The sequence below is a fragment of the Diorhabda sublineata genome, chromosome 1, assembly GCF_026230105.1.
Source record: "Diorhabda sublineata isolate icDioSubl1.1 chromosome 1, icDioSubl1.1, whole genome shotgun sequence".
Classification (NCBI taxonomy): Eukaryota; Metazoa; Arthropoda; class Insecta; order Coleoptera; family Chrysomelidae; genus Diorhabda; species Diorhabda sublineata.
Genome location: NC_079474.1, coordinates 9522014 through 9536750, shown reverse-complemented (window position 1 = coordinate 9536750; position 14737 = coordinate 9522014). Strand labels below are relative to the sequence as shown.

At 31.3% G+C, this 14737-nt stretch overlaps 1 protein-coding gene across 1 annotated transcript in view; it reads right to left on the bottom strand.

The window, feature by feature from the left end:
* LOC130453330 (cardioacceleratory peptide receptor-like) overlaps positions 1-14737 on the bottom strand; it is a 91709-nt gene that overhangs the window by 19133 nt on the left and 57839 nt on the right. The window contains exons 2-4 of the mRNA XM_056793005.1: positions 13712-13847; positions 11105-11208; positions 4069-4162 (exon numbers count right to left, since the gene is read on the bottom strand). Of these exons, the coding sequence (XP_056648983.1) occupies positions 4069-4162; positions 11105-11208; positions 13712-13847 (334 nt within the window). The remainder of the gene's footprint in view (positions 1-4068; positions 4163-11104; positions 11209-13711; positions 13848-14737) is intronic.

Below are 14737 nucleotides of genomic sequence, written 5' to 3'. Positions count from 1 at the left end.
AATATTATGGTTGTGGTCCCAGATTAAGGATGTAACTTTAGAAAATTGGTAAACAAACAATTTTCACCTTACGAATTTCGTTTATCAATTGGGTTGTTAAAAAAATGTTGTATAGATATTTTTCTGAGCACGTTAAGAAAAAGGACATTGCAACTCTTCGTCGCTCTCTTGAAGTAACCCTATATACTTACATAAATTACAAGATTTAACCTCCACAAGCAACGCTTGCTGCAAAATTGATACAAACAAACAATGATTTATTTGATTTGTTGAGTTGTTGCTAACTTAACAACTTTAACGCATTCATGGTCACAGAGAAACAATCACAATTTTTTGAAGATATAAGATGTTTGTTGAATGGCCTAAAGATAATTATAGACGTAAAACAGAACGATGGAACAGTTATATATGTGGAAAACGTATAGATGGATTTCACGAATGGTTGGAAATTAACGATAAGTTCTCTTTTTTATAGGGAACCCTGAAATGCATAAAATATTAATTTCTTTTAACAAGAAATCTAAATCAAAATTGCTTAGAGAATTTTCTTAGGTTGACAAGAAATTGTTGCAGAGATTCGAGGTATCCAACCCCGTTTCAATTTTGTAGAGGTTTCATAAAATTATTCAACTTGAAAAATTTTGATGAGGTGGGAGGTGCAAATTGCATAAAAAATATTAATAAAGTTCTTCTCAAAATAACTCCTTATATTCTAAAAAAATATCGATTTACAAATGGTAACCAGTAATAATTTTTTTAGTAGTTTTTACATGCGACTATAGAAATCTTTCAATTACGGACAGTAATGCTTTGGTTTATATTACTGGCTATTTAATGAAAAAATGTACAATGCAACACTCTTGTGTTACCTGTATGATGTTTAATGACGAAAATACTTTGAAAAAGGAGCCGATATTTTTTAGAGCATAGAGCATATTCCAGTTACAAAAGCTCTGGAGGTATGAATTCACGTAATATCGTAGAAAATGTCAAACAACTAGAAATATTCTTTGCTGAAAATTTAGTTGTCATGGAAATGTCGGAGCAGAACTTGAGTCATATAAAAATGTGCCTTTTTTGTCTTAAGTCTTCATGTATCTTGTGGAAAGATTCCACATAATGCTGCGTATATATTTCACACTTAAATTTGCAAACCGAAATATAGAACATAGTCTTCAAAAACATCAATCAACCTCAAACTGAATATTTTACATATTTAAAAATCTGTTTATTTCAAATAGGAAATTTTTTAAAACATCAATGAATTCATTTGCTCACGTAACTCATATTTATCATATCAGTTTGGTCTTTTTGCACACTAATCTTCGAATCGCCCCCGTTAGTGAGCATGTATTCATTCCAATCGTCACAGCTCTGCAACAATATCATATAAACAATGATAACTGCGAATACCCGGTCGTGTCGGCACGCTTTTGTAAGCTTTACTTCAATTATTCCAACGAGAGTGAGTCTTCTTGTCTTGTTAATATTTGGTGACAATGCGTTGGAGATGGGTCAAGGAATTGGCCCTCGTGAATGACTGCTGATTTCTGAATTTTAAGAAATTGATCTCATTGGTTCTGAGACCAAACCAGCATGTATAACAATAGCAAACACTACATTTTCTTAGTTATTGAGACATGAACTTTCATCCATATAATCCACTCTCTTCATAAATAATTTTAGTTATTTTCAATGTATTTCGAAGAGAGTTTCCAACTGTAGTCAACTGTAATTTGAAATATCTATATTTCTATGCAGTTTCTTTTGTATTCAAAACAAAATGCAATATAATACTGAAAACTTTGAATAACCATATTCTAGAAGTACGACGTACTTTTCTGATATCACTTTCTACTTTTATTCTATTCATTTAAAGCAGGAATCTCGCAACACAATTTTGATATGAGTTTTTAAGGTATTGAAACATTTCAAATCCTATTCAATCTTGAAAAACTTGAAAGTTTCTCTTTTATATATGTTATTTTTCATAACTTTGATTAAACGACAGTAAACCCAAATGTGTGTTTTGGTTGACAAATTTTCTTATCATCAAAATATATTTTGTTAATCGTAACGTAAAGAAAGTTATGTAATTTCACAAAGGGAAAGAAAGAAATACGTCAAATAAATATATTCATAAATTGTGTAAAAATAATCATTTGAAAACAAACTCTTATTCTGTATCGAACCGTCGTAGTGTACAGTCATATTTTCCCATACGTTAAATGAAATAAGTAGTTAAAACTAATTAGTATAAATTCCAAAGTGAATCAAAACAAACAGTGAGAATTCCAGTTTAATAGTTTAACTGAACTGCAATAAATAGACAATTAAGAAATCAACTTAAATCAAATCCTGATTCAATACCTGGTAGAAAGTATTCAGCCAGATACGTACTGAAAAATTTAAATGATACCCAAAAGTGAATAACAGTATATCTCAAAATGAGTATACGTCCATTAAAAATGGAAAAAAGTGGAGAACGCACACCGAAAGTTGGAAAAACCTAAATTGAAACAACTAAACCACAGAATAAAAGAGCTGCAGTGGAACTCTCACCGCCACCTTAAACATCATAATATCCACTTACTTTTACAAAACCAAAAAAATCGATAAGAAAATTGAAAAGTTCGGTAATACTAAGAAAACATTATGAGAAATATTAAGTTCTGCTAAAGTACTTTTCGAAGAAACAGACAATCATTATCCTTTAACCTGCATAGACCCTGTGTTGTGAAAATCTATACTGAAGGAATAATAGAAGCCGCCGACCTACTTACCACAATATATCCTCACTCAAAAGATAGAAAGATCAAAAATAGATGCACTCAAATTAGGAACAAAATTCTCAAACAGATAAATCCCGATAATCCGAAAATGCCTATTTCAAATAAAATAATAGATGTCACACCAACCCACCTTACAACAGGAATTGAAACAGTTGCTGTGAAAGTGAAAGATATGATCACCTTTTCTTTGTGTAAATTACACATTCCCTCAAATAACGAGCCTTCGACAGAGGAGCTACTAGAGCAAATCAGCTCATCAGTTAATAGGAGATTTCAATGCCACAATTATATCTGGGGCTCACCTAAACAAAAACCTTTTAGAAAAAAACTTGAAAAACTGTTGAAAACGTACAATCTCTCCTGAATGAGGGACAAAAAAACTAGACATAACATAAAAACTGGGGATGGATAATGAAGAGAAAATTGTACCACATCGATTAACAAAATGGAAAATTAACTCAGAAAATTGGAGCAAAGTTCGAGAATTCATTCAAGAAAATCTCTATGAAATAAATGAGAACGTAGACGTCGATAAAGAAGTACCTTTAATAATACGCAGCGAACGAACACGGTTGCCCTATGGAACTATAACTGCAAACAAGCCGTAAATAGATCAAAAGAACCATTTAACAGATGTAAAAAAGAACCTAACAGATGTAAAAAAGAGCCGAACAGAGCCAAACTCAATCGAAACTAAATGCTAGAGAGCCACTATTGAAAAGGCAGAACAGAAATTCTGGAAAGAACATATATAGCTCACCTCCAATGTCCAATATATGAAAAAATGTCTAATATCTAAGCCAAAACAATCCCACACAATAAAAAAACATTCTAGTAACTCAAACTATAGAAAAGATTCTTTGAATTATGAAAATAAGAGAGAAGCAGCAGTAAATAAACATTAGCAATATTCAGCAAATGAACAATTTAAACATTACAATAACCATTGACGAACTCGAAAATACATTACAATACTCTATAAACACCCGACAATATTCCTCACATTTTTCTGAGAAATTTGAATAACCAAACAAAGATATACAATCTAATAATGACAAAAGAAAAACTCCCGAAAGCATGGACATCATAATTCCCTTTCCTAATCCACGTATGCCGAAATCAGACCTAGAACCTAGACCTAGACTAATATCACTTACATGTACCAAGGGTGAAGTTTTTGAGAAGATAATTAACAACAGATCTATTGAAATAATTTTATTTCATTATACAATTTAAAATATTAATAAAAATAATTACTAAATAATTACATACTTACAACTGCCAGAAAACTTCATCGGATGCCTTATCGCATCGTATCTGTCTATACTCAAGGCCACCAAAACATATGTTGATGCATATGTGACTACGACCTGAAAATAATATCAAATTTAAGATTTATACGGGAGCTGCTACTTGAGTTTTGAGATATATAAATGAAAAAAATGAAAATGAAATGATATGGCTTCATTGATAATGTAATATTTAATGTATGCGAGTGAAACTAATTCCCAAGTATGCCTCAATCTCACGGTACGCATTTACTTGATTGAATTTTCCGCTGTATGTTTTCAAACGTATTTCTTTGGTATCGATAATCCCTATACTTACATTCAATCACGTTAGAGATATTTCATTATAGTAATATTATTTCATCAGAAATGAAAAGCATGAAAGAACTAGTCATTTTGGATATTATTAGAAACTTTGCCTAGGTATTTTGTATAAATTTAATTTGTTAACCCACAAAAAAAGCTAAATATAATATGAAATGAAATTTAAGAATATGTATTCAAAATTAGCACCCTTCCAAACAATTATTAATTAATTTATTGAGTTATATCTTGTAAGAGAGTTTTTATGTTAAAATTTCATCGTCTCTCATTGTAGAAAAGTATTTACACTCCAGCTATCCTAGAACTAGCTTTCTCCAATAATATAAGGATTTCCATCAGACCAAAAATGGAAATTGTGTCGACTAAATCATGAGTTTTTGCTAAACTTTGCTTTATCACACCATATAACTCCACATTCTCCATAAGACATGAGATAAGACAAATGATTCGAATTGTGCATGTTGTCGGCTAATATTAAAACACTCTGTATGAAATATTAATGAGCTGGACATTTGGAGTTATCGGGTAAGAGCATGTCGTTTATTGGTTATAATTTTATGGCAGTAAGTATCTTCATCAATGGAGATATGCTTATTCAATGTAGGCTAGAATTTCTTCAAAATTTTTAAAAAATATCAACATCTTATTTTTGGTATAAGACATTATGCACAAATTTGATCTAAAATTTCAAGTAGAATTCGAAAGTGAAATAAAAAATATTAGGTTCTGTTTAAAATAGCAAAGTTGACGTTTGTTTTCGATGCTACAGGAAATGTCACATACAAAACCTATATGTTAAGAGTCCCGCTATTTGAAAATTAAGAAAATAATGTCTTTTGTTTTTTTCTTTAATAAACAGTTTCAGTGTATTGAATTATTTGACATTAATGTAAGGCTTCAAAAAAAATAATAAAAGCTGATAATTTATTTCAAATAGAAGTATTTGTCTAAAAGTTTAATTAATTACGAAATAACTAATTATTAATAATTTTTAATCTAATCATAACATATAACTTCATAATTTCAGATCTGTATCAAGACTTTTCTCGCCATACCCTATATGTGGAAAGCGAAGATAAATGATCATATACATTCAATATTTTGCAAACAATTCACTTTTATCAAAAGACTTTGATAGAAAAATACATAGCTAGAGAAACAAACGAATAGATCACGCAAAGTACCCAAACAGACATGTAAGTAAAAATTTAAAATGATGGATGTTTTGGATAACGCAAAACTTTTGTATCTTGATACTTAACGCCAAATTGCAGTAGACACGGGCAGATCTCAACCGTCTTTATTAAGTACTCTAAAAGACGACAGATACCGTCTGTATAAAATTTAGTTATATCCAGAACTCCACAATTGTGATCTCGATCGCCTTTTCGGTCTTTAATAACCAGTACAAAACAATATAAAAAGTTTGGACCGATCAAAGTCCCTGAGTAATGATCAAAAGATTTTTTTCAATGAGTACCTACGAGTATGTACCCAAAAAGGTTAGGAATTTTAGCTCCAAGAATCTGTTCCCATCAAATTTCACCGAAAATATCACTGTGTGTTTTTAAATTTAGTGAAGAGGTCCAAGTTCTATTCTTTACAGTTTAGTTAAGTTTCATCATGCAATGTGCAGTCTATTGAATTTTATAGTAAATGAATATATAGAGTAATTATGGTTAATTTGGAAACAGTTATTGAGACAATAATATTGTCATCATTCATAGACATACGTTAATGCAAAAGTGTTATTGAAGAAGAGACATTTGGTGAATTTCAAACTGCAAGTAAAAATTTTGAAAAACCACACTGATAATAGGTAGGTCTGTTAAAGGAGGTTTATTGACTTTTGAATCTACTGGTACCGTTGACTACTATGAGGACATGAATGCTCATGTCTTCAAAAAATTGTTTGTACAAATCATAGATCTCCTTTCATAAAAGTGTATAAAGGTGATAGATAATGCTCACAACAGAGAGGTTGAAAAAATATTTACAAAATTGGCTAAATTCAAGGAATATCAAGGTCCATTCCAGCTCTGTGTGAAATGTATTTTTTGTATTGTATTTTCTCTATGAAAAAAAAATCAGAAAATATAAAATCGCGAAATGACGATAATACCATATCATTAAGAACAAAGCCTGATTGAACATAGATAAAGGGAGAAATTTCAAGAGAAAAATAGTTCGTTTAAATGATGTTGAAGGCTGTAAATGATTTTAAGCCTGAAAACTGGGAGAAGACAGTCAATTAGACAATTAAAGAAGAGAATACTACTGATGAAATGATGGGGCCACTCATTATAAATATTCGTGGGACAGTTATCTTATGATTCCGATTCTGATTTGGATTGGTAAGAGCAGCACTATTTATACTGATAAGTTTTCATATTAAAATCATTATTTATGATCGTAAGATTGTATAAACGTCAAAGTCTGAGCCCTCATACTTTTATAGCCAGTATGACACAATGTTCTTAACATAATGGTGAGATAAAACATTTAAGAGAAAATGTTCTTTCTTACCTTCAACTGTTTAGAAGTTATGAGCAAGGTAATTCGGTGAAAATATAAGTGTATACATATTAATCATATTTATATAATTGTTATTTTATACGAAAATTATAATATATTATAACTGTCTTTTAAAAGAAGTGCGTATGGATTACGAATGCTGTATTATTTTGATATTCTTTAATTTTTTAATTAACCAGTGGAGAGTTATTTGCAATTTGATTGCCAATATGTTTCTTAATGCCAATTGCTGAATTAGATAACGCAGCTTCACAAAAGCTTGGAGTCCTCTTTTGGACCAAAAAGCTATATACTCCGTAAAAGCTTCTTGTCCTCGACAAGATCCAGATTCATCCATCTTTGGAGTATTCCTCGTATATTTGAAGTTCGACTCAATACAGAAGAGAGCAATTCAACGAATAGGCGATCTTGAATTGACCATAGCTTGGACAACTTAGAGCATATGAGGAAGATCGCCGACTCAGTTTTACTAATACTACCGGAGCAAATACTTTTCCGATCACCACCTTGAGCAGTATTTACAAGACCTTCTGATAGGCAGGCGCGGGTTATGAACACCAATGGACGTCGTTCCCGTACACTACAGCTTACAATAGTTCAAGATCAATATCCTCAGGCATCTCCACATGACAGGCACTATTCGAGTGTTTACTCTATTGTGCTTGCTTTTTACATAAAAAAATATTTTGTTATGTCATTTTGGAAGCGGGATTTACAGAAAGTGGTACAGATCCTTATAACAGGTTGCTAATCTAATTACCAGCACCTTATTCCAACCGAGATTAGTTATTTTAATAAAGCTAAAGAGCTTATATTCCCGAAAAATCAGAATAATCAGATAAGGTAGTACTCGTAAGTACACTTACGAATTTCTTCAATTGCAATACTGACATACTAACATAAAAATGAGAAGTCAACTATTTTGGCTACGTTATTAAAATGAGAACTATAAATATTTTTATGTAAGGGTGGATACTTCCACTTCAATACTTTCTATATTTGATATTTTTTAGCAGTTAACTAAGAATGTTATAGATTATGTAATTGTTTGTACAAAGTTTTAATTTTAATCTTTTTTTATTGTTTTATATATATATATATATTTATAGTTTTATTGGAAGATTTATTCTAATATGTTTTATGCTTTGCAATAAATATTGCAAAAATGTTACTTTAGATTAGGCTTGCCCATATTCCAAAATTATTTCTCCAAATATAAAATAATAATTGTTCTTTGATGTACGTTTTATTGCTTTAAACAAAGTGAAATTAGCCAGTTATAAAATGACATATTTATCTAATATATGTAATAAAAATGGTTTCTTAATTTTATGCTTATTTAATCTAGGAATTTTAGAAAGAAATTTTTCTCCTAGTTCCATAAATCAGACTTTATATTTTGTATGATATACTATAAAGAATTAAGTTTGAAGTAATAAAGAGTGTGTTTACATAGTATGGTATCCTGCTGAAATTTTGATTTATATTAGTTATATCCAAAGTTCCAGTAGTCTGAAATAACCTAAATAACATATTAGTGACTCCCGACTGCACTTTTACGGAGTCCACACTCCTCATCGTATTCAAGTAAGAGTCGGGTTCCACCTTGTATAATCTCCATCTTTGCCGGAGAACAGCACGAGAACTTGAAAAAAATACGGGAATCGGTTCCACATTCGCATTTCTCACATGTTTCGCAAGATTCTCGCGAGAGTGTGGAGGGGCCTTAAGAAAGTCGGCGAGCAACGTCGAATGGGCGGATTGCCGACGCACGTCTGCACTACTGTGTAAAAGTTATGTTGATATTTGTACGACGGCAAAAAATAGCGAGTAATATCTTTGGGAAAGATTCATAGTCAAAACTCTATTGGTCACAAATCACCTATTTTCTAAACGTTTTACACAGATGACTCAAGTTTGAATCAATTTTCTAATTAAAGTTCAGAGCCCGAAATGGGTCATTCTACATTAGTGGATATTAAGAAGTTGATACAAAACTGGGTACTTTAGTATTGGTATACATTGTGCTAGTGTTTTTGTGACGTGCGAAGTGTTAGTTATAGTTAATTTTTTTGTAATATATATTGTATATAATAATGTGATTCTATTAATTTAATGCAATTGTTCCGAAATCCTCATAAAGGCTAAAAACGTTTTAATAGATGGCTGCTGGCTCCTAAGAAATACTAATTAGGCTATTTAAGGGATTTATCATTAAATTCAAGAAATAAAATTTATTAAAATTATGTTTAATTGATTAATTGTAATATTTTACTCAGGTTTTTGTCTAAGTTATTATAATTGAAGGATTATCATATTACTAGTATAATCTGATTTGTCTACATTTCACGTGAGTAGCACCTTTATTGCGTATTATTTGGAATCAGCTTGACTTCTCCATTACAATAATATAGAGTTATGATGTGTATTTAAAAAGTTATAACCAATCCTCCATAAAGCTTGTAATTTATATGGCCAAAACATTAGTATATCAGTAAAAAGTCTGGAAAATTATTTATTTCGCATTCATTCATTTAACCTTCATTTTATGTTAGTATTGAAAAGTACTACCAACATACTACTTTTTTATCAAGCATTGTCTATTCCTAGAATTATCATTTTCTGAGGTATTTTGATTTTTATTTGCAGAACAATGATTATCTATCTATATCTAATCATTCAAAAATTAATTGTGATTTGGATGTGATTAATTTGTTAGAAACTGATATTTGGCAATGACATGACATGACAATATTGTTTTGTGAAAAGCTTGAACCATTAAAAACTCCTATGATAAAAAAAAATAGAATTAATGTTTTGCTGGCTGTTACTGAGCTTCTACGATGTGTAAAGGATCCTTGATAAAAACAAAATAGACCCTTACCACATTTACTTGCAACAGGAATTAACTGATGCTTCATTTTGAAAAATTACTACCAGCACGAAAAATTAATCAACGGAGCCTGGAATGTATTCTACTTGGAGATGAAGCCACGTTCAATAGAACGTTGTGTTAACAGGCAAATCTTTCACTTTAGAAATATTAAAATGCTGAGATTGGATTAAATTTTTTTTGGAAACCAATTAATTCTGTTTTGGAAAAAGTCCCACTTGGTACACGTCAAAGGATGTGGTTTTGCATGATGGTGGGCGTGTTCACGTATATTCAAATGATTATACTTAGGTAAACTGGGTGAATAATTTGCTTGGTTAGGCTACCAGATTTCAATAAAATGGACTCATTTCTCTGGGGTCACATTAAGAATGAAGTGTAAAAAATACATTCAACAACAAGGGATGACATGATGGAGAGAGTTCGGAATGAATTTCAGAATGTTTCTATAGAAATGTTCCGTAATGTAACTTCATTACTTTTCAAGCATGCATAGTTGTCTTTGGAGGTCATTTCGAGCACTTATTTTGATAATCAATACGTGTACGTATACTGTAGTAAATGGGATAGTTTGTTGTGTTTTGTTCCAATAATTTAGTATCCTTGATAAAATAAGAAGTATATTGGTAGTAATTTTTGATACTTCATGATGTAGAGAATCATTTGAAAAAACCGAGAAAATAATGATTTAGTATTTTAATGCACCTTGCATCAGGTTCCATGAATATTAACCAAATAGATAATTTTCCAAAATTTTCACTATTATTTGAATGCTTTGGCCGCAACATATCTTGATTCTTCAATTTCTCTCACATTATACAGGGTATTAAATTTATTACGATTTTTATTGAAAATTGGTTATTACTTTTTAAATAACCCGTCGGACATATCACAACCATATATTATTGTAATGTGTTTTATTTGAAATAATGTAACTGCATTCTGGAACACCCTGTAAGATTATGAATAATTTTAAAATATGAATTCTAATGATGGCTATAATCCCTCAAATTTTCGAATTGTTATGTCAAGGACCAAGAGGTACTGAACTTTATTATATTAACCAATCACCCTATATATATAGGTTTAATAAATATTAATTTTCCTCCGATCTTCAAGGACGATGACATGTTTACTTAATATCTCTTGTAACCCGTTTAATTGTATAGTAGTGAGTAGTAATAAAAAGATAGATTAAGTACCTAAACATTATTGAAGTGATTTCATCTTATTATGGATTAATTATAAATAAGTCAATTTGTAATACTCACCTGAAGAAATTTTATTATTTTGCATGCAATATTTCCGGCATACCAACTAACTGTTATCCTCCAAATTAAATCTGTCAAAACAGTTATGAGTCCAACTGCAAGATCTAGAAATTGAAATATATATTAATTATTATAATCATAATAACATGTGAATATGTGTTGCTGTATATTGAGATATCAAAAAACTACTAAGTCTATTTGGGAAAACAATTTTATTTCTGTTGCGAGACTTGTTTTTTTTAATGGTATAAATATTTCTCAACTATAAAAATGCAATGTGAGCCACTCCGCAGAATTCGAAAAAAATATTTTGGGTTGTGTATCTTAAAACATTGTCAAGATTGAAGGGAAACTATTTTGGAAAATAAATTGCTTTTTTTCAATAATTTGTTTGTAGGCTAAGTACCTTCATATACCAAAAAATTTGCAAAAAAATCTGACAAATTTCTAATTGCACAAGTGCATCAACTTAAATGACTTTTTCTCTAATTCTAAGAGTTCTTTCTCACATTTTTACAAAAAAACTGACACCACTGCAACGATTGCAATTTGTAAAAACAAACAGGTTGAATGCAATCATCATCTGATTATTTTGATGCACGAATATTTATCGAATGAAAAAAATTGAAAGCTCGAATTTAGTGAATTTGAATGAGAAAGAAAATACTAACAGAATAAAATGGTTGGACATTACGAGAATTACACTATAAAAATGGAAAATAATGTATTTAATATTTCTTCTTTAAGCGGTGAACACTTGTGGTTTATGGAATTACAGTTTTCTCATCATAACTTCTACTGCTTTGATAAATTTTTCGTAATTTGGGAAAACGGAGCTTTATTTTTGTTCCTGTTTCTTTTTTGATTGTTTTTTCTTAGCATAGCATCATTTGAAGGTAATAAATGGATTGAGGATAGTATTGCAATCCCTGTAAAAATAAAAATTATACTTCTGAAACTATAATATTTCTTTTTCTCGCCATTTTGCTTCCTTACATTAAACGCCCAGAATATTTATCAGTATTTTCATCAACAACATGTCCCATTTTCTGTAAAAAAAACATGAGTCGCCATCAACTATAGTCGTGATTTGATGTACTTAGACCAGTATGAACGTGTTGTGTGTACTCGTCTTAATCCATCAAAATTGTTGGTAAACGATTTGAATGATAGCAGACGATCTAAATATCAATCGCGATATGCAAAAGAAGATTTTAATTTAACATTACGTGATGATGAAAACTTTTCAGAATAACAAACCATATAGAATAATAATCGCAGAAGACTGTTTGGAACAGGCTAGAAGTGATTCTATGTTGCTACTTGCTGTGATTATTGAGTACAGTTGTTTTTTTTTAGTACGATTTGGGATCGAGGTGTCAAAGTCTATCACCAAATGATCTAAGAACAAAAAAGCTTCCTAGAGCAATTCGAAAATGGAAACGAAGCTCATCTGCTTCTTTGACAGCAAGTTGATATATAAGGAGTTCGTTCCACCTAAATAGACCGTAAATTCAGTCTTTCAGGCAGATTGCGGCTAGATATCACGAAAATTGGGTACCCTGCTACTGCGTTTTGAATGTTTGAGGTTTCAGCTTCTAAAAAGACTTCTGTGCAATCACAGCCACACTATTCGCCGGATCTTTGAGTCTTTTTCTGTTCCTCAAAGAGAAAAATGAAGTAATAGAAGAGCAGTTTGCATCAATCGAGGGAAACCGTGATGAGGGGGATGCCAGGGATTCCAGTTAAGGACTTCCTAACTTGCTTCAATGCCTGAAAAAAGCCCAGGACTCGCAAATAAATACTTATTGTTTTTCAAAATAGCCTCCATTAAGATCATTTTCGATTGAGGTACCTCCAAAACTTGTGATTTGAAGGCATCAACCGCTTCTTCAGGTGTAGAACCGTTACCCTCGCAATCTATTTTTTATCTGTAGGAATAAGCGCAATCAATGAGTGCGTAACAAGAACTGTACAGCGGATGACCCATCATTTCGATGTTTTGACTTTTTTTGTTATAGCTGATGTATGAGAGCCCACATTGTCGTAATGGAGAATGATTCGACTTCTACGATGGATTTCCATGATTTCCCTTCTGACAAACCAATGATAGTGTACTATTTACAATTGACCGTTTTACGTTGCTCTAGTGGGACGGTGGCGACGTGTTAGTGTTAGTTATTTCGAAAAAACAGTGCCTCGTACGCGAATAACTTTGTTTGGATTTGGCTGGTATTGAAAGACCTACGATTGAATACGGAAAACCGTGGCTCGAGATGGTGCTTCATCACCAAAAGTCGAACCGAGTTGATTTGTTTGGTACACTGCTGTTGGTTTAATCTACGTCAAGTCATAGAAAATTATCGCATGAAAATGTTCGTCATTTAATTCCATTATTTAACCAAGATGAATTATATGTGAAAAAACTCAAACAGCACTAGTATAACAACATGTTCTGAGTATGTTTATCATTAAAAATGTCAAACTTTATGATGGCAGTGTCAGATTTGACATATTCATATTAGTGTTGCCACATCTGAAAACTTAAGTAGCAGCCTCCGTATATATGTCATTAAGATATACCTACCTGCAATAAGATATACCTACCTGCAAATGCTAAATGAGCAATAAAATAGTTCATTCTACTTTTTCTTGCTCCACCTATGGTCAATGTATAGATAACTCCTAAATTCCCAGCTACTATCACAATAAGTAACAACCACAGGACTGTATATTGTTCTACCTAGAAAAAAGTTTTTGTTAGTATTTTGTTTGTTTGTTCAATGATGAAAAGATGTTGAATTGAGTTACAAGAAAATTTTTATTGCAGGCTGTATTTTTTTCCGAAAAAAGACACTTCTAAATTGGGAGTTTTATCTCAAAGTTATCTCAAATCTGAGTTTTTATCTCAAAGTTCATGAATGTAGTGTTCCAAATAAACGGAATACATAAATTTTTGATCCACAATTGGTCGAAGTAGGCTAGAGTAGACATTATTTAGGAGCCGCTTTTTGACCAATCTTTCTATGTTTTTAGATAACGTGGGAAGGATGACAATTGAGCGATAATTCTATGCTTGATTTTCATCTCCTCCTTTATGCAGAGGTATATTTATAGCCGTTTTAAGACAATTGGGAGTAATGCCATCTTGAAATGAAACGTTAATTAAAGTGGTAACGTCATTCTTATGATCAATTTTTTGGGAAAAAATTGGATGCCAGACTAGTAAGTTTTTTTCTAAAACTAGAAAATTTAAGTCTACATCACCAGAGAGCAGTCAGTTGTTTGACAACGGTGCTAAAAGTTTAGAAAACTGTTTTCCGAAAAGATACGGCGTAATTTGCGAGAAGCATTTTTAGTATTGGATTTTACTGCTTCATGATCGGAGAGACCTGCATTGAAGACAGTACCGTTGGTACCGTTATATGCACGACCATACCAAAAGAATTGAAAATCTACTGAAGTAATTCTTGATCAGCACACACGCTGAATTAATCAATATTGAATTAGTTTGCTTTTAAGAGGTAAGGACTCCAGTAAGGTTAGTAGTTTGTGACAAACATTATACACGTCAGCGTCAGGTGTTTTATAAATACAAATAATATCGAGGTCATAAGTCTTGTAGTGGATGAT